Source organism: Hippoglossus stenolepis, chromosome 23, assembly GCF_022539355.2.
Source record: "Hippoglossus stenolepis isolate QCI-W04-F060 chromosome 23, HSTE1.2, whole genome shotgun sequence".
NCBI lineage: Eukaryota > Metazoa > Chordata > Actinopteri > Pleuronectiformes > Pleuronectidae > Hippoglossus > Hippoglossus stenolepis.
The window spans coordinates 4,867,391-4,890,651 of NC_061505.1; the positions used below are offsets into that span (position 1 = coordinate 4,867,391).

Below are 23,261 nucleotides of genomic sequence, written 5' to 3' on the forward strand. Positions count from 1 at the left end.
TGAAGTCGATATTTGGAGCGGAGAGTCGCTGCCGAACACAAACATCCCTCTGGGGGAAGCAGCCCGATAGATCTTTGTCAGAATCGATCGGCATGATGAGGGCAAAAGGTAGATTTTGACAGTTTTGTGAGCTGCACAATGTAGTTTTACATTTATACTATCGTGATTATGCGCTAGTTGCAATTGTATGAAAGAGTTTTCTACCCCTGAAGCTGGTCTCAGATCAAACAGACCCTCCGTCTACGGCAGCCTAAATAAACACAAACAGGAATAGTGGACGTCTTGATGTGTATTTATAGTCTCAAAAAAGTAATCACTTATTTTAACCGTCCTTCCAAACACATCTGTAATTTGACCAATGCTGGAACCAATCCAGCTGTAATCCTGTTAGACATAATCCTGTCTCTGATTACTGCGTGAGTCTGGGTATGGCGTGGGGGGGGTTGAATGACGTTCGGGGTGTCTGTTGCTGAGCACAGTCCGCTCGGGACGGCAGGTGCACGTCCAGTCCTCGGGGTGCCGGGCCCTGCACGTCTGCCAAGGAGATGCTCGGCTGGATCGTGGTGTATCGTTTTAAAACGGCAGGAACCCAACCCATGTCGCGGCAGGCGGCGGCGGCGGCGCTGCTGATGTTTTTGTTTAGTTCATATCTTGGGTTCCGCCTTTGTGCAGTCAGTGTGTATATGTACTGTATGTTGTGTGTTTAACGTTGGTATGATCAGAGGGAATTTGAGGAGGCTCCTGGAGGGTTTGGATGTATCTATAGAAAGGAGGAATCTCACAGGCTTCTTGGATGCGTTTGTTGACTTGTCTGGGAATGTTCAAGAGAGAGGGATTTTATTTTCAACGCGCCGCTTTAAATTTAGACAAAACTTGTGCATTCAAGTGTTGGTTCAGCCAAATTACAAAATTTACCCTAAGCTGGTGTAACTTAAACTATTTATAAATACATAAATGATAGTATTTTTTTATGATTTTGGCATCAATGTAATCAAATCCATTAATATGTTACTGTATGTATCTAATTTATTGGCTACTGATAACCAGTTATGGACATTTGTATCTGGTCCTTGAATTTAATCTATAATCGTCCAGCGACTGCATCTCAGTGTCTATTTAAGAAAATAAAACTACAGACCTGTGCTGCTCTGAGAATAACACGATAGAAGTCATTCAAAGTAATTTCATTTCCATTAACAGATCATATTATTGTTTAAAGCAAAGTTAACAGGACTCACAGACGAATTTGTGTTAACTCAAAATGAAATCATGAGGAAGATTATGTCATGCAGAGACTGTCCGGCTGCCATGTGTGAAAAATACATTCTGCTCCAAGTAGTTTGGGTTTTTTCATAAATCCAATCCAGGTACTTTTTGTCCCAGACTGCGCCCACACATTTATAACAGTTAATTAATTCTGCGTCGAATCAAAAAATCATTTGGGACCGAAGATGATCGATGGACGAAGGATGTAATAACGTTCAGTAAATTAGACGAGCAGACGTGGACAGATAGACTGATACAGTAGATATCGGGGGTGAAAGGAGTCGCAGTCGACTGCTAGACAGAGCAGAGGCTCATGGGAAGTGTGGGTCTCAGACTCACACTTCCCCCCCCCAAACCTGGAATCTGATGTGAACAAATATGTCTTTGTTTGCCAATGTGTGTGTGTTTTGCCAATGCTTGTCTGACCATGTCACACCCAGCCTCTGCTAGACCTCTATACGTGTGTGTGTGTGTGCGTATCGTTGTTTAACTGACAGGCCGAGTTGTCGCTCGCTATCCCGTCGTCTTTACCATGTTTACGTTCACGTTAACATGTCATTAGTTTCTTTGGCATTTCAACATGCTGCACAGCGGCTCTGATCGTCCGAGCTACCACGCAAACACTTAACCACAGAAGCTGTAAAGGAAACCACACAAAGACCTGGCCACATCTTTTATATGACTCAATAAAGCGTCACAAATTAAAGCCAATTGCCCAATGAAACCACCTCGATCCAGACTGTGTGTGTGTGTGTAACAAATTACACACACTGATATCAGTCCCCTAAACATATAATACGGAAGATTTTCTTCATCACGATTCATGAATTATTTATTGGGAAATTTGTGAAAATGTCAAAAACAACAAAAACTGCTCGCAATGTTAAAGAAGTAACGAACAATTCCTGGATCGATGCCTTTGTCCAGATCCTTGACCCATGTCCCATCCTTCTCCACCAAGTCTAATCCTGCTAACCAACTAACTAACCAATGGATCGAGGTGGAAACATAACCTCCTCGGTGGAGGTCTGCACTGCACCCACTTTCACTTGGGATGAAATGTTCTGAAATGACCACAGTTCAATTTCCTTTTCTGCATTTGGCAAATGTCCTTGAAGGCTGCATCTCTGTCGACAGGATTTCATTTCTGATAAAGTTCAGGGAGCATTAAGGGCTTTTGCGAGTTGTTGTTTTGGACTCGTGTTGCACATGTTGTGGTTCCTCCGGTGACTCGGCAGAGCGTTTGGTTCCTCTAGTCAGTTCCTGTCTTCTACGTCAGTGAGGAAACTCATTTGCATCTGCATTGTGAAAGAAGAATGAGACGGAGAAAAGGCTCTGTGCAAACCTTTAAGGCCACTTTGAGTATTTTGTCCATCGCTCAAGTGGTGAAAGAGCTTTTCAGACCCAAAAGGACACTGTTAGAACACAGGCTGCAACTGGATTCAGTAGAAAACTGCAGTTTCTACAACCCAATCAGTGTGTTGCCCTTTCATAATGAGATCAAATAGTGTAATAACATTAGATTCTCTGTGGGGAAAATCCTGGATCCATTGATGTGAGGGTAATAAATCATTTAGGAAATATTTGATCTCCCATCTTCGCAGCATTACGGTCAATTGGTCCAAACTAAAATATCACAAGAATAATCGAATGGATTGGCACATGTTTTTGTGTTTGTTGTTATTGTGACCAGAGGATGAATTCTGGTGACTTTGGTGATTCCGTGAGTTTTCATCCAGCAGTTTAAAGTTTTCACTTATTCTGTAAAATATATAAAAAGCGTTTATTTTAAATCCTGATTCACTAATGTTGAACAAATGTTGTAAATGTTTATTTTCGAGCAGCAAAGCTTGCATAGTTCACTTTGAATGAGAAACTATCTCCCACTTAAAGAGATAAGCTGTGATTCTGTAAATTCAATAAACTGAAACCAGCTGAACTGTAGATGAGTTTAAAAAGACTTAGAGGTCAATAAAAACCAGCGTCTATTAAGCAGGGAACTTTTAAAATATGAGGATTTCTACATAGAGTTTGGTGGTTTTGTGACAGCGGTCATTTGGTTCATGAAGCCGGGGATCATGGGTAATTTATTCAGTTGTGCTTCAAAACACCGAACACAATTAGTTACCACATGTGGCTGCAGAGGGCACTGTCACTCAGCAGTGTGTTGCTTTAAATGTGTCCTTAGACTAAAAAGTACATTTTAATTAATTCATACGCTCGACGTGAAAGTGACTGGAGACGGTTTCCAACAGTTTCTTGATCAGAGTGTTTTTTTTTCTGTGGCAGGAGAAACGTGTTCAGCGCCGGAGACGTTAGTGTCAGGCAGCAGCTCAACACCACACTGCTATTGTGTATTCAATGTCAGGCGCCCAGCGTCTGTCACCGTGCACAGTGGAGACGTGTGTGAAAGTACCGATGTACTTTCAATCTGCCATTTCCACGTCTGTGTCCATGTCTTGATAAGTGCAGCTGTTTGAGGTGTAAAGGCTTTCAGGAGCATTTTAAGGGAATTGGGTGCAGTCGAGCAGCGATGATGACTTGTGTCTTCCTGCTGTGCTGGAATCTGAGCGTGCTGCTTCAGTCTCGTCAAGTCAGATGTGAAACTCATTGATCTGTGACTATGATTCATCGCAGGGTGACATGTCAAAACACCTCCGGCTGCAGCTGCAACGTTCAGTTCTGTGTGATTCAAAAACATCGTAGTGGGTCACTGATGAGTTTTCTTCTCTCGCTGTAGCTCCTTGTAAAGAGGATCTGGGGGTTTGTAGCCGACAGGTACAGTCAGTACGTCCAGTTCTGCAGAAAATACATTCACTGATCACACTGAGGTTGAAAATGCAGGAAATCTCAATTCCTCTGTGAACTTCCACTTTGCATCTTCACCAACGCCCCCAGCTTCTCTTTACAGCTGCTTTCAGACAATCACTGGGCTCCTGAGATTTCAACTATTCACGACTTGTCACGTGTAGTCCCTCAAATTTATCCAGTGTCTTGGATACTGGGCGTAGAGGATTGATGCCACTTTAATCTTTTGAGCTGGAACGGTTAGCCAAGCTTACCCTGACGACTGGCAGCAGGGGGCTTCTCCTAGCTAACGCCAGTTTAACCTTCACAAGAAGTTACAGCTGTTTCCACAATCTCTGTCTTCAGGCCAAGCTCATTTCTGCTCCAGCATGAATATGAACTTGTAATATGTACTTTTAAAATATAGTTTTTTTCCAGTCGTTGTGGTTGTTTTTAAAAGAACACTACCATAATAATAATTTAGTTACAAGGCACGTCACAACTTGCTGTCTAAAAATGTTCATAAATGCTTTCAAACTTTATTTAACTGTATTTAGTCCTCTTGTTTGGAAAAGTGAATTAGTGCTGAATTAGATTTTTTAAATGATTGGACTCCTGTTGGCTGGAAGCTCTGTCAACAACTCGCCTCAAATCTACATTTTCAGCTTATTGTCGATGAATTCAAATTATCTGAGATTTGCATGTGAAAACCACCCACTGGATATGAACTCTGCACACATCCACCTTATGCTGCTACGGTGTCGATCTGCAAGTCAGTGTAATGTTTGCAGAGTAGCACCTAACTGCTTTGATATCAGGAGCTAATTCGTTATCAAATGTTTTTAGTTGATGCCTAAACACCACACGCACATAAACAAGGTTCTGCAAGATGAACCGTTGGGTAGTCAGCCATGCTTCTTGGTAATGCTACTGGTGTTCTGGTAATTCTTTAGTGGGTTTGTTTGGTGTGTCCGACTCTGCCGGGGCATTTAGTTCTGAGCTACCAAAGGAGGAGAGCCGGAAACTGAAAAGACACACACACACACACACACACACACACACAGGTGGAAGTGGTGCCTTTCTCCTAAAGTCCCTAAAAGGAAGAAAGGAGAGTGAAAAGAAAGAGTGAGTGTGTGTGTGAGATTTAAAGCCAAACTTTTAGGCAAAGCCAACTTTCTACGCCTCCTTCTGTCAAAACCACACATGGACATACACAGACGAGCTGTGTCTGCCCCAGACTCTCAGTCTAAAATGTTATAAACCAATAAAAGTACATGTATTGCGATGCCCATGAAAAGACATTAACTCTGTCTCATGTATTTCCCCAGTTTATAATAGAGGACATGAAGCAGCAGCAAACCAACAAGCACAGCAACCTGCACCGTGAAGACCAGCACATCACAGTGGAGGAGCTGTGGAAGGGCTGGAAGACGTCTGAAGGTAAATCACAGAAGTGAACTGTCTCTGCATCCAGACAAACACACGTGTCTTCATTGTGTGTAGAGGAGAGGAGATGTAAATGAGAAGAACGTGATAACATTAAGAATAAGTAAAGAATAAAGTCGCAATTTAACTTGAAAAAAGTATCAGATTTTCTTTATTTTAGAAACCTGACTAGACTTACTCGTCTGAGGCGTCAAGGGCAGAATGAGACTAAACAATGATCTCCTCTGAGGAGAGTATTCATCCAGAGTGAAGTGCAGCTTTTTATTGTCTCTGCAGATTATTATCATAAAATAAAAGTAGTCAAGAAGCAATTCTGAACAGCTTTTAATTAGCATTTAGTGGTATCGACTGTTTTACTGGTGTTGATAATAGACTTTCCCTCCAAGTGACACAGTGTTTGTTCAGGTAATATTGAATCTGATCTCTTCCGCCTCCTCTCCTGCTACTTCTCCTATTTGAATTTCAAATTGGGACAAAATTTGAAACCAACTCCTCCTCTCTTTACGACACATCTGTGTTTTGCCTTCAAACACAATCTGTCATTCTCAACCTGTGTTCGTGTGCACCAGTGTTTATTCACCACTCTGGAAGTGTGAGTGTTCAACATGCACTCATGTCCACTCAGGAAGTAACTGTGAAATAAACGTCATAACTTTTGGTTTTGGTGAAACACGGCGTCAGGATCTCTACTTTGTAATTCTGTGAATATTAAAATCTTTAACGAAGTAATGACATCATCACCATGTTCCCTCTCTCTCTCAGTCCACAACTGGACGATGGAGGACACGGTGCAGTGGCTGAAGGAGTCGGTGGAGCTGCCGCAGTATGAGACGAACTTCCGGGACTTCCGAGTCTCGGGGAACACTTTACCTCGGTGAGCACAGCTCGACTGATGAGAAACAACCTCTGCAGAACATCTTCTGAGTTCACTCACAATCTTAATTTTAAATTATTTATGAATTTTCTAAACCTTAAAGGCTTGATATAAATAATTTGCCTCAAATTAAGATGCTCTGGGGGAAGAGTGATTATGATCAGTGGTAATATTATGATCGTTGTTAGTTCAATGCTGCCCACTGCTGGTTGTTAGTGGCAACACAAGGTGGATTTTCTGGAACAGGTAGATGTTTTTGTGAAGTTCCAGATCAGTTTACTTTTAAACCTTTTGAATCCAGTGCTGTGGTTGTCTTTTCCTCACTGTATCTGTTGTGTCCTTAAACAAACTTGTCCTTAAACGTGACGTCTTTACTCAAGATATTCCCAGAATTCCCTCCTTGTGGCACCGTGAAGATTAAATTGTCAACTCAAGTAATCTGAGAGTTGACGTTACAGAAAGTCAGACGCTGCCGGGACACTTGTGGAATGTGACCCGCTGCAAACTGCATGTACGGCATGAGTAGAGCGGAGCGGTTTCGTGTTCCGCCACAGGGCCGGTGGGCGCTGACTCATGAAGTGATGTCACGGCAGAGGGGTACAGTTTCTCCTGGCTGCCATGTTGTCTCAGCCGTACAAGATGGTGGTGGCATGCAGTGGTGTCACAGGGACGAACCAAGCAGAGTGCACGTTGTGTGTCTGTGTGTGTGTGTGTGTCCTACCCACAGACACACGACGCTAGAGGCCGGAAAAATTCAATCATTCCTCCTGTTTCCCTTATAATTGAATTTCTGTCAGATTTTATGCCTGGGGGGGGGCAGGCAGTGTATTTTCAGCACCTCTTTAGTCACAAAACTGTCAATTGTGTCGTCATTTACTGAAGAACCAGGACAATATGGTTCATTATGGCTCAGACAATATAAACAGCCTGAGATGTGTGTTTGGTTCCTGCAGCGTTACAGCTTTTTTTATTGCTTGAATATTTATTGTGAGGGATCACATCAGGTCCAGTGAAGCAGCTGGTAATATTCATTATGTATGTTATGACTCATACGTTGTATTTACAGTAAAACATTGAGTCAAAGCAGTTTTCACAACAGGGTATTCTTTAATAAACTATTAAAAGTAAAAGTACTTGCAGGGTGTAAATCTAGTTTCTAAAGAGCTAGTCTACTGCATCATGTTTAACATGTAAACTCTCTTTTGCAAACCACATAAATTGCAGCTGTGCATATTCACATCTGGAGTCAAATGATTGAAATATCCACGCTGAAGAATTGCAGCTGTGCAAACTTTTGTGCCACTGATGGAAATCTGCAGTTGGCCTCATAAATCTGTAACTGTGACGGTCTCACCACAACCTGGAGGACATCCCTTCATATATTATTCATCTGTTAACCCTGGCACTAATGCACAGTATATTATTAAGTCATTATATATAAAAATACTTTTCACTGTTGTGGGTTATATAACAGTCAGTGATAAGGTCTCAGTGTAGAAAGGTAAATCCAGTGTGACTAACTGCTCAGTATTCAGTACTGATTCGTGTTTCTCTTCATATTTCAGAATAGCAGCAAATGAACCGTCGTTTATGTCGATGCAGCTGAAGATATTAGACCAGCGGCATAAACAGAAACTAAACCTAAAGGCCCTCGACGCGGTGCTGTTTGGTCCTCCGCTCCGTGAGTACACACACAACCATCACTACTCATTAAATCCAAATACCAGCCTCACAAATGTGTTTTTTCTGTAACCAACCCTTCCTTCTCGCTGCAGGTCCACAACATAACTGGATGAAAGACTTCGTCCTGATGGTTTCCATAGTGATCGGTGTTGGGGGCTGCTGGTTTGCCTACGTGCAAAACAAGTCCAGCAAGGTGCACATCTCTCAGATGATGAAGGATCTGGAAAGCCTGCAGCACGCCGAGCAAAGCCTCTTAGACCTGCAGAGCCGGTGCGTGAGAACACAGTCATCTGAAACTGGAAGTAGAGTTTTGTTTAAAACTTACTTCTGTTTCCTCTTAGACTGGAGAAAGCTCAGGAGGAGAACCGCACGGTGGCGGTGGAGAAGCAGAACCTGGAGCAGAAAATGAGGGATGAGATCAACGGGGCCAAGAAGGAGGCTCATCGGCTCCGAGAGCTGCGAGAGGGAGCTGAATGTGAGCTGAGCCGCCTGAAATATGCTGAGGAGGAGCTCGTACAGGTACCGACCCTCACCCACAGATCAGCACTATTCAACTGCATTAATATTCTACTGAAGGAGACAGTGTTCAGATCATTACTGTGAATATATTCATCATTGCTGCTAAATGACCTTGAGAGATTGAGTTCAGATTTTTTCATTAAAATTTGTATTTCTTCCACAAAATAGATTATTGGATGTTCACAAGACTTAATAAAAGAAAATCAATTCAATTTGTAAAGCACCAACTCCTCACATCCATTATCTCAAGTCACTTTACAGAGTCAGGTCGAGAATTGATCAATTGATCAATAATCTCACAGGAAAAGGTTTTAAATATTCGCCTCTAACCTCTGCACATGTGCTCTGTTTCCCCTGAAGGTGCGAAAGGCCCTGAGGAGAGCGGAGAAGGAGATGCACTCGGAGCGCTCGGTGCCAGAAGCTCTTCAGAAGTGGCTGCAGCTCACACACGAGGTGGAGGTTCAATACTACAACATCAAGAAGCAGAACGCGGAGCTTCAGCTGTGCGTCGCCAAAGACGAGGTAACTTTCTCTGGGTGTTATTGAACCACGGATCTGTTGAGGAGAAATAAGTTAAAAAATAAGAAAATTAACAAATTAAAAGGATGTTGCTGCTCTTCTAAGTTCAGTGTCACGTTTTCTTACTTCAAATTTAACCTCCAGACTCACAGCTGCTCTACTAGAGTCTTTATATTCATTTTATAATCAGAAATACAAACCTTCCCCAACATTCACCTGATACAGGAAGTGAAACTGTGATTCAAATCCATCTCTCGTGTCAACATCCATTTGTTTTAATTCATGTGGTTCAAAATCCGTGTGTTGTCGCCTGGCAGCTCTGTAGCAGTGGTAGTAATAATATAAAATATCACTCACATTACCACTGGTGTGATATTTTGGCCGGTGAACTGATGACTGAGGAAGTGGCAGCGCTCCAGCTGACGTATGAGGAAGTCAAATTTAAAGTGACCATTACTACAAAGTAAAAGCCACAGGATTCAATTACAACCGCACACGGGGATAATTAAGTTCTACTCTGGTACTTATCTCTGTAGTGAACTGTAATAAGATCTCAACTAATGCACTTAATAGTTAAATTGTCTTTTTATGATATTGTTTGACTCATTTCATTCGTGGGTTTCCCTGCTCATACAATGAATATTAATGATAAAGATTGCTGCCATATAACATTTACATTTTTCTACAATTTCAGGCAGAGAAAATCAAAAAGAAGCGAAGTTCTGTGTTTGGAACTCTTCACGTGGCCCACAGTTCATCACTGGATGAGGTGGACCACAAGATACTAGAGGCAAAGTGAGGACTCACACTCTGACTCACACGATTAATGTGACGCAACAGTAGCTATAAGTACATACCTCCACCCACAGTTGTTCAATCCACTTTTCTTTTCCTTCCACCAGGAAATCAGCTCAGTAGTTTTTGTGTAATCCTGCAGAAAAACAAACAAAAGAGGTGATAATATCTGTATATGTGACTAAAGGTGGATTCACGCACTTATCAGCCACATATTTAGTGCTACTGTTGATTTAATGTGCTGAATATTACAATAAACTGAATTTGTGTCATTAAAAACCAGATTACGTGATAGAGACGTTTGTTTTGTTCTTCAAAGATTAAATTCTTTACTTGAGCCGTCAGAACAATGACCAAGTTTTATATTAGATATATTTCATGTAATCAAACCTCTATAATCCCTGTTCTGCCACTGAATTCTATTGTGTTTAAATCCCAAACTGACGAATCAAAGCACAGACGGCCTCTTTCAGTTTAACAGTTGGCAAACACAGTGTCTGTATCGTGCCTCCATCTCATTGGTCTGCGTTCCTCAGGAAAGCCCTGTCGGAGGTGACGGCGTGCCTGAGGGAGCGGCTGCACCGCTGGCAGCAGATCGAGAAGCTCTGTGGCTTCCCTGTGGTCAGTAACTCGGGGCTGCCGAGCCTCACGGCCAGCCTCTACTCAGACCACAGCTGGGTGGTCATGCCGCGAGTTTCGGTGCCTCCCTACCCCATCGCGGGAGGAGTGGATGACCTGGACGAGGACACGCCTCCCATCCATCCACAGTTCTCCAGTAAGTACGCCGACGGAGGGTTTTGACGGTGGTTTTCTCTCTGTGTTTTATCATTCACCGTCTCTATCTTTCCTCCAGCGGCCTCGTTGATCCGTCCTTCGCTGACGCGCAACAGCAGCCTGTGCCGCTCCCGCCGCAGCCTGATGAACTCCCCGCAGTCCTCGCTGATGTCGCCGGACCCCGACCTGCTGTCCATGGCCAGCTCGTCCCTCTCCTATCACCCCGAGGCCGACGACGAACATATCATGTTCAGCTCGGATAGGAGGGGGTATGTAGCGGTGGCCGGAACGCCGCGGAATGGTTTTAAAGTTTGGACTTACAGGTGTTTTATCCAGATATTCACACTGACGCTTTGAGCTTGGGGTTGATTGGTAACTTTGGTCTCTGGGTGTCATCTAGAACGTGGAGGATGCATGAATGACCTCAACATTAATCTGCACACAACTAGTGCATGCCTGACACAATTAATTAGCAGGATCTTTTTCTCCTGGCAGCTAAACCCCAAGGAAACTCCAAAAGTGGCCACAGTCATGTAGCAATGATGAAGATTGGCCAGAGTTAAAAACCTGCCAGGATGAAATATGTCAATAAAAGATTTAGACACACAACACTAATGTTGTCATGTAGCTGTTTCCTCCTTTTTCATTCTTCTGATCAAATAGCTCCTTTTTGCGAGTCTCCTCATGTTGACGTTGTTTCTCCTCCCTTAGGGAACCGACTCAGGAGGGCGGCTCCGACTCAGACTCCCTCAACTCGTCCATGGGCCGGAAGCAGCCGCACAACCCCTGCACGCCCGGATCGGAGACCCCATACCGCAAGATCTCCCGCGAGGAGCTGCTGCTGTACAGCCAAAGTCCGGAGCTCGCAGCCTGCACCACCCACACCAGCAGCAGCAGCAGCAGCAGCAGTCTCAGGGACTCCACGCCTCCCCCTCTTCCCCCGACCCCGGCCACCACCCCCTCAGGGCCGCCCTCCACCTCGCCCTCCCCGGCCTTGGAGCACCACCCGTTTGCACACAGAGGCTCTCCTGACCTCACCCACATCCTGCCCGAGTCTCAGAGCGTGACCTTCACGCAGGGGGGCGTCACCTCGCCCACGGGGAAGGGCGTGTACAACGGCATCCTGGAGAAGTCCTACAGCTACGGGCAGCTGCCGGCCAGCATGCTGCCCAACGTGGGGCGCTACCCGTCTCTGACCTCCCTGGACTCGGAGGGCCGGAGCGTGGGAAGGGAGCACAAGCTCCAGAGCACCTCCTCCCAGGACTCCAGCGACAATGGAGAGAGAATCAAGCGCTCCTCGTCTAAAATCAAAAGCCTATTTAAGAAGAAAAAATAAAACTTAGAGAGCGAAAGAGAGAAATAAGATAAGTTGTTTTAGCCTGAATACTAATAAAAAGGACATCACTATAAGCTAAAACATTTCATTTTCTCTCCTAAGTTATTTTGTTATCAAAGATGGAATGTAGCTCAGGCTGGACGCGTTCAAACACTCCAGACTGGTCGCCTTATTTTTAAATAATGCCTTTTTATTTAGTTCACTCAGCCTCACGGGGAAACCTGCAGAGGTCACGGAAAGGTCAATCCGACGCCACACACGACCTGGTCGCCGTCTTCTCTTAAATGTTACTTTGCTTTTCAACCAAAAAAAGCCACTTTGAGTAACGGTATCGTGTAAAACGTAGTGTTTCACTGTCGATGTCTTGTAGAGAAACATATCTGCTGTTTAAATCGCACTTTGAATAGCGACAGCAACACGTGAATAACACCCAGAAAAAAAAAAGGTCCTATAGTAGATTTGGGATAATGTATCGTCTTTTCTCAAGTGTCCTAATTTACGACGGAGTATCAGGGCCACTTGTAGGGAAAATAAATCGGAGATAACGAGATTAAAGTACATTTTAGGAATTCTGGAGCATCTTGTTAAATTAAACTTTGGCATATGTTTAACTTAAATAACAAAATAATTAATCTCAACTTGACAGGAGTTTTAAAATGTGGTGCAGACTTGCAGTCGATTAAAGTTCTCGGTTACAAATGTGAGCTTTTCAAAGGGAATTTTTAGTTTCTCGAGAAACACCAAAAAAAGATAAAGACCCTCTTGTTAATAAATTGCGACTTTTATTTCTAATATTTATTTTCTGTAACATGGCCCTATTACTCAGTCGTACTAATCACCCCCCCCTCCCTGTTCAAATTATGAATTGCATCTTAAACAGTCTTCAAGTGCTAAACCCGTGTACTTGATGAATTTTCCTTTTTAAAAAGAAAAATCCTGCTCAAAACTTTATTGCACTACTGCTTTCCTGGTATTTTGGGAAAGAGCCACTGCTGGCGGAGTACATATTGAATAAAGATCCAGAGACGAGGGGAACACATGGGCGGCGGCAGGGAAAATGCAGCATGTAATGCCAGAGCCACGATTATCTGATGCATCTTTACTGTTGCCCTCCATTATCCTCTCAAATATATAAATAAATCTCTAAATATATATATATATACGTATACCTTGTTTTCGCATTACTAGGTTTAGATTGGTGGGGGTCCCTATGAACTGAAGAAAGTCGAACGAATATGCAGATCTAACCCGCACCAGTCGTGTTCCCTGTAATCTAGCTCTGCCTCATTACTTGACAAACTGCATTCTGTAGCCATTCAACAGACCATTTCCATGTCTCGTCTTAAAACTCTTCAAATCTAAAAAAAACACTTGATGTCACGACCGGATGTTTGTGTGCGGTTCATTCTGTTCCGAGTGCCATAGTCGTGTTTGAGGAAGGAGGTGAGATGATGTAATATTTAAAAAGATAATAAGTTTCTGTAATTGCCGACAATGTCTCGACTGTGGTGATGTGGCCTCTACCATCTGTGTTCCAGGCTTTTTTTAAAAGGACAAACAGTAAAGGATCATCTGTTCGAGCTAAGGGACGTTTTTCATCCACATCCGATCAAAACATTGAGACTTGCCCCCCCCCCCTCACACTAAGCTCGAAGCCGACCCACGCAATACGGCCCCGCTCCTCACCTCTGGGCCTGCACCGAGCGCATTGATGTCAACCCGCCCAGCTTCACACTGTGATTTCTGCCTTCTGCCCTTCATCCCGGACCGAGTCACATGACGGAACGCCGGCAGAGATGAAAGGTCATGGGGGTGGGGGGGGGAGGGGGCGATGCCGTGCATGAGGTGTGTCTGGGAGACGAGGATCCAGTGGCCTCTGTTTTTAAGAAGAAGAAAAAAAAACCACATATATTTAGAAGGTCGTGGACAACGCAGCACACAATGAAGGAACTGAAAGACGAGGGGCAAACGAATGTTTACGAGACACTAGGGGCTTTTTTTGAGAACATTTTGTGTGTGAATATTTGTATACAGTAGAAAAATTAATAAAAAATGGAGGCATTGGAGAAGTTTACCGTTTGTGATATTTTGTTCATGAACATCCAACGGCTTTTTGTGATCGTGAATGTTTGTGTCCCCGTCCTCCTGTACTTTTTTAAAAATAGATTTTTTTTCTGTGGCGTTAAGATGTGGCCATAAATTATACTGTCAAGCTGCATCATGGGAAATCTAGGATCCTGTGTCTTTTTTTTAAGTGTGCTAAAGAGGTTAAACTATTAGTTGATTAGATTTTGTTAATCAAGTCATTATTTAGAAGTAGAAAGAAAACTTTCCAATACTTGGATCGGAAACTAATGGCATTTTTTACTTAAATCTAAAATTTTGACTTGTTTTCCCCAAGTAACCAGCCCTGGCCCAATCAGCACGGAGTGTGGGAACCATGACACACAGAGGATGACTGCTTTATCAATACAGAGTGAGCATGACGAGACTTGTGAAGATGCTTCAGCACAGGAGGAGACGAGCGGGGACGTCTTCTGGTGACGGATGCACTGGTTGAGCACAGGAACAAATTCCTGCCTCACACCAGCCACACTGATGCAGTAACAGTGACGGCCACAAGGTTTCAGCATCAGGGGAAACAAGCCGCTCCCTCACTGGAAAACCTTCAGCGTCACTGTAAGTCGGATCAAAGTCTTGTTTTCATTTCAACTTCTATCGAAGATTTGTATCTTAAGACACTGCTCATGTTTAGAGTAACAGTTTCTTTCATTGTCATCAAAATACTATGACGAATTTATGGATTGATATAATTTACTTTTTACGTGATTTCGAACGACATACAAACCTATGACTTTTTTACCACTTTTCAAACGACATACTAACCTATGACTTTTTTATCAGTTTTCAAACGACATGCTAACCTATGACTTTTTTACCAGTTTTCAAACGACATGCTAACCTATGACTTTTTTACCACTTTTCAAACGACATACAAACCTATGACTTTTTACCAGTTTTCAAACGACATGCAAACCTATGACTTTTTTACCAGTTTTCAAACGACATGCTAAACTATGACTTTTTATCAGTTTTCAAACGACATCAAACCTATGACTTTTTACCACTTTTCAAACGACATGCTAACCTATGACTTTTTTACCAGTTTTCAAACGACATACAAACCTATGACTTTTTATCAATTTTCAACACATACAAACCTATGACTTTTTATCAGTTTCAACGACATGTAAACTATGACTTTATCAGTTTTGAACGACATACAAACCTATGACTTTTTACCACTTTTCAAACGACATACAAACCTATGACTTTTTACCAGTTTTCAAACGACATACAAACCTATGACTTTTTACCACTTTTCAAACGACATGCTAACCTATGACTTTTTACCACTTTTCAAACGACATGACCTATGACTTTTTACCAGTTTTCAAACGACATGCTAACCTATGACTTTTTTACCACTTTTCAAACGACATGCTAAACTATGACTTTTTACCAATTTTCAAACGACATACAAACCTATGACTTTTTACCAGTTTTCAAACGACATGCAAACCTATGACTTTTTACCACTTTTCAAACGACATACAAACCTATGACTTTTTACCACTTTTCAAACGACATACAAACCTATGACTTTTTACGTTTTCAAACGACATACAAACCTATGACTTTTTACCACTTTTCGGACGACATACAAACCTATGACTTTTTACCACTTTTCAAACGACATGCAAACCTATGACTTTTTTACGTTTTCAAACGACATACAAACCTATGACTTTTTTACCACTTTTCGGACGACATACAAACCTATGACTTTTTTATCAGTTTTCAAACGACATGCAAACCTATGACTTTTTTACCAGTTTTCAAACGACATGCTAACCCATGACTTTTTTACCACTTTTCAAACGACATACAAACCTATGACTTTTTACCAGTTTTCAAACGACATACAAACCTATGACTTTTTACCATTTTCGGACGACATACAAACCTATGACTTTTACTTTTCAACGACAAAACCTATGACTTTTTACCAGTTTTCAAACGACATGCTAACCCATGACTTTTTACCACTTTTCAAATGACATACAAACCTATGACTTTTTTACCAGTTTTCAAACGACATACAAACCTATGACTTTTTTATCAGTTTTCAAACGACATGCTAAACTATGACTTTTTTATCAGTTTTCAAACGACATGCTAACCTATGACTTTTTACCACTTTTCAAACGACATACAAACCTATGACTTTTTTACCACTTTTCAAACGACATGCAAACCTATGACTTTTTACCAATTTTCAAACGACATGCTAACCTATGACTTTTTTACCACTTTTCAAACGACATACAAACCTATGACTTTTTACCAGTTTTCAAACGACATGCTAAACTATGACTTTTTACCAATTTTCAAACGACATACAAACCTATGACTTTTTACCAGTTTTCAAACGACATGCAAACCTATGACTTTTTTACCACTTTTCAAACGACATGCAAACCTATGACTTTTTTACCACTTTTCAAACGACATACAAACCTATGACTTTTTACGTTTTCAACGACATACAAACCTATGACTTTTTACCACTTTTCGGACGACATACAAACCTATGACTTTTTACCATTTTCAAACGACATGCTAACCCATGACTTTTTACCACTTTTCAAATGACATACAAACCTATGACTTTTTACCAGTTTTCAAACGACATACAAACCTATGACTTTTTATCAGTTTTCAAACGACATGCTAAACTATGACTTTTTACCACTTTTCAAACGACATACAAACCTATGACTTTTTACCACTTTTCAAACGACATACAAACCTATGACTTTTTATCAGTTTTCCAACGACATGCTAAACTATGACTTTTTATCAATTTTCAAACGACATGCAAACCTATGACTTTTTATCAGTTTTCAAACGACATGCTAAACTATGACTTTTTATCAATTTTCAAACGACATACAAACCTATGACTTTTTTAGCAGTTTTCAAACGACATACAAACCTATGACTTTTTTACCAGTTTTCAAACGACATGCAAACCTATGACTTTTTACCAGTTTTCAAACGACATGCTAAACTATGACTTTTTTATCAATTTTCAAACGACATGCTAACCTATGACTTTTTACCACTTTTCAAACGACATGCAAACCTATGACTTTTTTACCAGTTTTCAAACGACATGCTAACCTATGACTTTTTTACCACTTTTCAAACGACATACAAACCTATGACTTTTTTACCAGTTTTCAAACGACATACAAACCTATGACTTTTTTATCAGTTTTCAAACGACATTAACCTATGACTTTTTATCAGTTTTCAAACGACATGCAAACCTATGACTTTTTATCAGTTTTCAAACGACATGCTAAACTATGACTTTTTTATCAGTTTTCAAACGACATGCTAAACTATGACTTTATCAGTTTTCAAACGACATACAAACCTATGACTTTTTACCAGTTTTGAACGACATACAAACCTATGACTTTTTATCAGTTTTCAAACGACATGCTAAACTATGACTTTATCAGTTTTCAAACGACATACAAACCTATGACTTTTTACCACTTTTCAAACGACATACAAACCTATGACTTTTTACCACTTTTCAAACGACATGCTAACCTATGACTTTTTTACCACTTTTCAAACGACATACAAACCTATGACTTTTTACCAGTTTTCAAACGACATACAAACCTATGACTTTTTATCAGTTTTCAAACGACATGCTAAACTATGACTTTTTTATCAATTTTCAAACGACATGCTAACCTATGACTTTTTACCACTTTTCAAATGACATACAAACCTATGACTTTTTACCACTTTTCAAACGACATGCAAACCTATGACTTTTTACCAGTTTTCAAACGACATGCAAACCTATGACTTTTTTACCAGTTTTCAAACGACATGCTAACCTATGACTTTTTTACCACTTTTCAAACGACATGCAAACCTATGACTTTTTTACCAGTTTTCAAACGACATGCAAACCTATGACTTTTTTACCAGTTTTCAAACGACATGCTAACCTATGACTTTTTTATCAGTTTTCAAACGACATGCAAACCTATGACTTTTTTACCAGTTTTCAAACGACATGCTAAACTATGACTTTTTTATCAGTTTTCAAACGACATGCTAAACTATGACTTTTTTATCAGTTTTCAAACGACATGCTAAACTATGACTTTTTTATCAATTTTCAAACGACATGCTAAACTATGACTTTTTATCAATTTTCAAACGACATGCAAACCTATGACTTTTTTATCAGTTTTCAAACGACATGCAAACTATGACTTTTTTATCAGTTTTCAAACGACATGCTAACCTATGACTTTTTTATCAGTTTTCAAACGACATACAAACCTATGACTTTTTTACCAGTTTTCAAACGACATACTAACCTATGACTTTTTTATCAGTTTTCAAACGACATACTAACCTATGACTTTTTTACCACTTTTCAAACGACATACAAACCTATGACTTTTTTACCAGTTTTCAAACGACATGCAAACCTATGACTTTTTTACCAGTTTTCAAACGACATGCTAACCTATGACTTTTTTATCAATTTTCAAACGACATGCAAACCTATGACTTTTTTACCAGTTTTCAAACGACATACAAACCTATGACTTTTTTACCAGTTTTCAAACGACATGCTAAACTATGACTTTTTTCCAGTTTTCAAACGACATACAAACCTATGACTTTTTTCAGTTTTCAAACGACATACAAACCTATGACTTTTTATCAGTTTTCAAACGACATACAAACCTATGACTTTTTACCAGTTTTCAAACGACATACAAACCTATGACTTTTTATCAGTTTTCAAACGACATGCTAACCTATGACTTTTTTATCAGTTTTCAAACGACATACAAACCTATGACTTTTTACCAGTTTTGAACGACATACAAACCTATGACTTTTTTATCAGTTTTCAAACGACATGCTAAACTATGACTTTATCAGTTTTCAACGACATACAAACCTATGACTTTTTACCACTTTTCAAAACGACATGCAAACCTATGACTTTTTACCAGTTTTCAAACGACATACAAACCTATGACTTTTTACCACTTTTCAAACGACATGCTAACCTATGACTTTTTTACCACTTTTCAAACGACATACAAACCTATGACTTTTTTACCAGTTTTCAAACGACATACAAACCTATGACTTTTTTATCAGTTTTCAAACGACATGCTAAACTATGACTTTTTATCACTTTTCAAACGACATACAAACCTATGACTTTTTTATCAGTTTTCAAACGACATGCTAACCTATGACTTTTTTATCAGTTTTCAAACGACATGCAAACCTATGACTTTTTTACCACTTTTCAAACGACATACAAACCTATGACTTTTTTACCACTTTTCAAACGACATACAAACCTATGACTTTTTTACCACTTTTCAAACGACATGCTAACCTATGACTTTTTTACCACTTTTCAAACGACATACAAACCTATGACTTTTTTATCAGTTTTCAAACGACATACAAACCTATGACTTTTTTATCAGTTTTCAAACGACATGCTAAACTATGACTTTTTTATCAATTTTCAAACGACATACAAACCTATGACTTTTTTACCACTTTTCAAACGACATACAAACCTATGACTTTTTTACCACTTTTCAAACGACATACAAACCTATGACTTTTTTACGTTTTCAAACGACATACAAACCTATGACTTTTTTACCACTTTTCGGACGACATACAAACCTATGACTTTTTTACCACTTTTCAAACGACATGCAAACCTATGACTTTTTAACGTTTTCAAACGACATACAAACCTATGACTTTTTTACCACTTTCGGACGACATACAAACCTATGACTTTTTACGTTTTCAAACGACATACAAACCTATGACTTTTTACGTTTTCAAACGACATACAAACCTATGACTTTTTACCACTTTTCAAACGACATACAAACCTATGACTTTTTTCCAGTTTTCAAACGACATGCTAACCTATGACTTTTTACCACTTTTCAAATGACATACAAACCTATGACTTTTTTACCAGTTTTCAAACGACATACAAACCTATGACTTTTTATCAGTTTTCAAACGACATACAAACCTATGACTTTTTATCAGTTTTCAAACGACATGCAAACTATGACTTTTTTACCACTTTTCAAACGACATGCTAAACTATGACTTTTTTACCACTTTTCAAACGACATACAAACCTATGACTTTTTTACCAGTTTTCAAACGACATGCAAACCTATGACTTTTTACCACTTTTCAAACGAACAAACCTATGACTTTTTACGTTTTCAAACGACATACAAACCTATGACTTTTTACCACTTTTGGACGACATACAAACCTATGACTTTTTACCACTTTTCAAACGACATGCAAACCTATGACTTTTTACGTTTTCAACGACATACAAACCTATGACTTTTTACCACTTTTCAGACGACATACAAACCTATGACTTTTCACGTTTTCAAACGACATACAAACCTATGACTTTTTACGTTTTCCAAACGACATACAAACCTATGACTTTTTACCACTTTTCAAACGACATACAAACCTATGACTTTTTACAACTAAACGACATGCTAACCCATGACTTTTTACCACTTTTCAAATGACATACAAACCTATGACTTTTTACCAGTTTTCAAACGACATACAAACCTATGACTTTTTTTCAGTTTTCAAACGACATACAAACCTATGACTTTTTATCAGTTTTCAAACGACATACAAACCTATGACTTTTTTACCAGTTTTCAAACGACATACAAACCTATGACTTTTTATCAGTTTTCAAACGACATACAAACCTATGACTTTTTATCAGTTTTCAAACGACATGCTAAACTATGACTTTTTACCACTTTTCAAACGACATACAAACCTATGACTTTTTACCACTTTTCAAACGACATACAAACCTATGACTTTTTTACCACTTTTGGACGACATGCAAACCTATGACTTTTTACCACTTTTCGACGACATGCAAACCTATGACTTTTTACCACTTTTCAAACGACATACAAACCTATGACTTTTTACCAGTTTTCAAACGACATGCTAAACTGTGACTTTTTTACCAGTTTTCAAACGACATACAAACCTATGACTTTTTTACCAGTTTTCAAACGACATACAAACCTATGACTTTTTTTACCACTCTTCAAACGACATGCTAACCTATGACTTTTTTTACCAGTTTTCAAACGACATGCAAACCTTTTATTTCTGTATCTGTGCTCTATTGTGATCTTAAAATTAATTTTAGTAATTAGGCATTTAGAAGCCTTCATCAGTTGGAATCAGTCGTCATCATCAGTCTCCATTGTCCTCAGCAACCTGCAACTCAACATACAGGAAGAAAAGCACACAGAACATAACAGATGAATGGCACCACCTTCTGGTAGGGCGGGAGAACAGCAGAAGAAGTTAACACTGTGTTATAAAGTGTATGTATGAAATTTATCACGTATAAATGTATATTAGTATACATATTTGTAGTGTGAATCGATGTATGATAGTAAGTACATATTTGTATTTACGTGATAGTATAAAGGTATAAGTGTGTGTATCTATTCAATTCAATTTTATTGGTATAAAGCCAAATCATAACATACATAACATTATCTAAAGGCACTTTGCATAGAAAGGTTGAATTAGGGACTTTATACTTTGTATGGGGATCACAAAACCAATAATCAATTATTAGTCACTCTTTATCTTTTGTGCATATTTACTTATTACTTTAATGTTATAAATCGCTGTGACTCTGTGGTCTGATTCTAATGTACAACATCTGAACCTGCATCCAGCTGCTACTCTGTCCTGTTTTCTGTTCCTACTCTCCACCTCTCTGCTTCCTGTCTTTCCTCCCAGGAGCACTGCAGGTTGGGGGGGGGGGGAGACGCACTGTGGATATTTATGGGGCCCCTGAGCGCCACTGCAGTGCTGTGATTGGCCCCACAACGAGGCGGGTGCCCAGAGAGAGGAGCCGTGCAGGGGCAGGGAGTGATGCAATGCCCTGGCAGAAGATGGCAGATCCTCTCCTTAATGAATGCCGGTAGAAAAAGGGACTGAATAGATGGAGGGCTTAAACGCACACGCGCACACACACACTTTTACCCAACCTGCTGCCGTGCTTCATCTCTCCCTCCTCAGTCTACCTCTCCTCTCTGCCAAAATCAGCCTCGCTCTCTCTTTTCTTTATCCCCATCACTCACCACCCTCTCCCTCTCTCGTTTGGATCCCATTCCACTGCAGTGTAATGGGTTTATTAGTGTGGTTAATGCACTGTGACCTACTGGGGCTCACCATCTACCTTCTTCATGAAAAGAAAAAGGGACGAAAAGGTGGAGTGTTTTTTAAGAAGGGAAGCTGCACAGGACTGAGTTATGAGTCGGGCAGCAACAACAGAGAGAGGAGACTATTTTAGAAACATCTTTAACCAACGAGTGAAGTAAATGATCACAGAGAAGCTACAGAATCACCCTGACAGATGTAGACGGAGGCAAACAGGAGCTGTGTGGGTGCTGGGATGCCAGTGCAGATGTGCACGTTCGCAGCCATTATGACAAACAGCAGCAGAGAGACGTCCTAAACAGCCTGTGTTGATCACTGCCATGTTTACCCAGACTGGGACACACAGAGTCAGCGTTGGCACCAACTGGGCTCAGTGCAAATGAATGTTTCTGCTCCACAACTCTGCCAGAGAGGCCTGCAGCCAGTTTGAGGTATAATGAAGCCGTTTCAGTCGGGACCGTTGTGTTTCTGTGTCGACATGAGCAGCGGAGGTTTAGAGAGAAGCTGATTAACTGTCACTGCTCTCACGGTGTCGTGATTGGCCACAGGGGGGCAGATGTTTTCACTGCTAAAGCTCTGATAAACTCACCGACCAGCAGCAAACAGCAGTAGAGCAAAGTTAGCAACTGGTGAATTAGCATAGCAGAGAATCTAGCAGCTGTAACATCAGCAGAGGTGATTCAAGGGTTTTTAAATGAAGCCAAAACATCTGGATCACCCCCTAGTGGAGTTCAGAGCGAACTGCAGTATAGTTCTAATGTCAGAGGATGGGACATGAACCAAACAAAAAAAATCTAAATACGATTTCTGTCATTTTAGGTTCTTTCTTATTAGACTGTTATTTTA

General features: G+C 40.3%; 1 protein-coding gene and 1 long non-coding RNA gene across 3 annotated transcripts in view; one reads left to right on the plus strand and one right to left on the minus strand.

Moving 5' to 3' along the window:
* Nucleotides 1–14,065, plus strand: part of stim2b (stromal interaction molecule 2b) — a 35,409-nt gene extending 21,344 nt beyond the window's left edge. The window contains exons 3-12 of one of the 2 annotated variants that reach the window (XM_035148799.2): nt 5,382–5,493; nt 6,262–6,373; nt 7,939–8,054; nt 8,149–8,326; nt 8,398–8,575; nt 8,936–9,097; nt 9,789–9,889; nt 10,426–10,664; nt 10,743–10,932; nt 11,375–14,065. In XM_035148799.2, coding sequence (XP_035004690.1) covers nt 5,382–5,493; nt 6,262–6,373; nt 7,939–8,054; nt 8,149–8,326; nt 8,398–8,575; nt 8,936–9,097; nt 9,789–9,889; nt 10,426–10,664; nt 10,743–10,932; nt 11,375–11,999 — 2,013 coding nt within the window. In that variant the 3' untranslated portion in view covers nt 12,000–14,065. Of the gene's footprint in view, nt 1–5,381; nt 5,494–6,261; nt 6,374–7,938; nt 8,055–8,148; nt 8,327–8,397; nt 8,576–8,935; nt 9,098–9,788; nt 9,890–10,425; nt 10,665–10,742; nt 10,987–11,374 lie in introns of both variants that reach the window. The other variant, XM_035148798.2, reaches the window with a different exon arrangement.
* Nucleotides 7,458–10,511, minus strand: LOC124851352. The gene is made up of 3 exons (XR_007032397.1): nt 9,952–10,511; nt 8,906–9,130; nt 7,458–8,352 (listed from the first exon to the last, which is right to left on the minus strand). It is a non-coding gene; the product is annotated as an uncharacterized LOC124851352 (long non-coding RNA).
* Nucleotides 14,066–23,261: the final 9,196 nt, after the last annotated feature.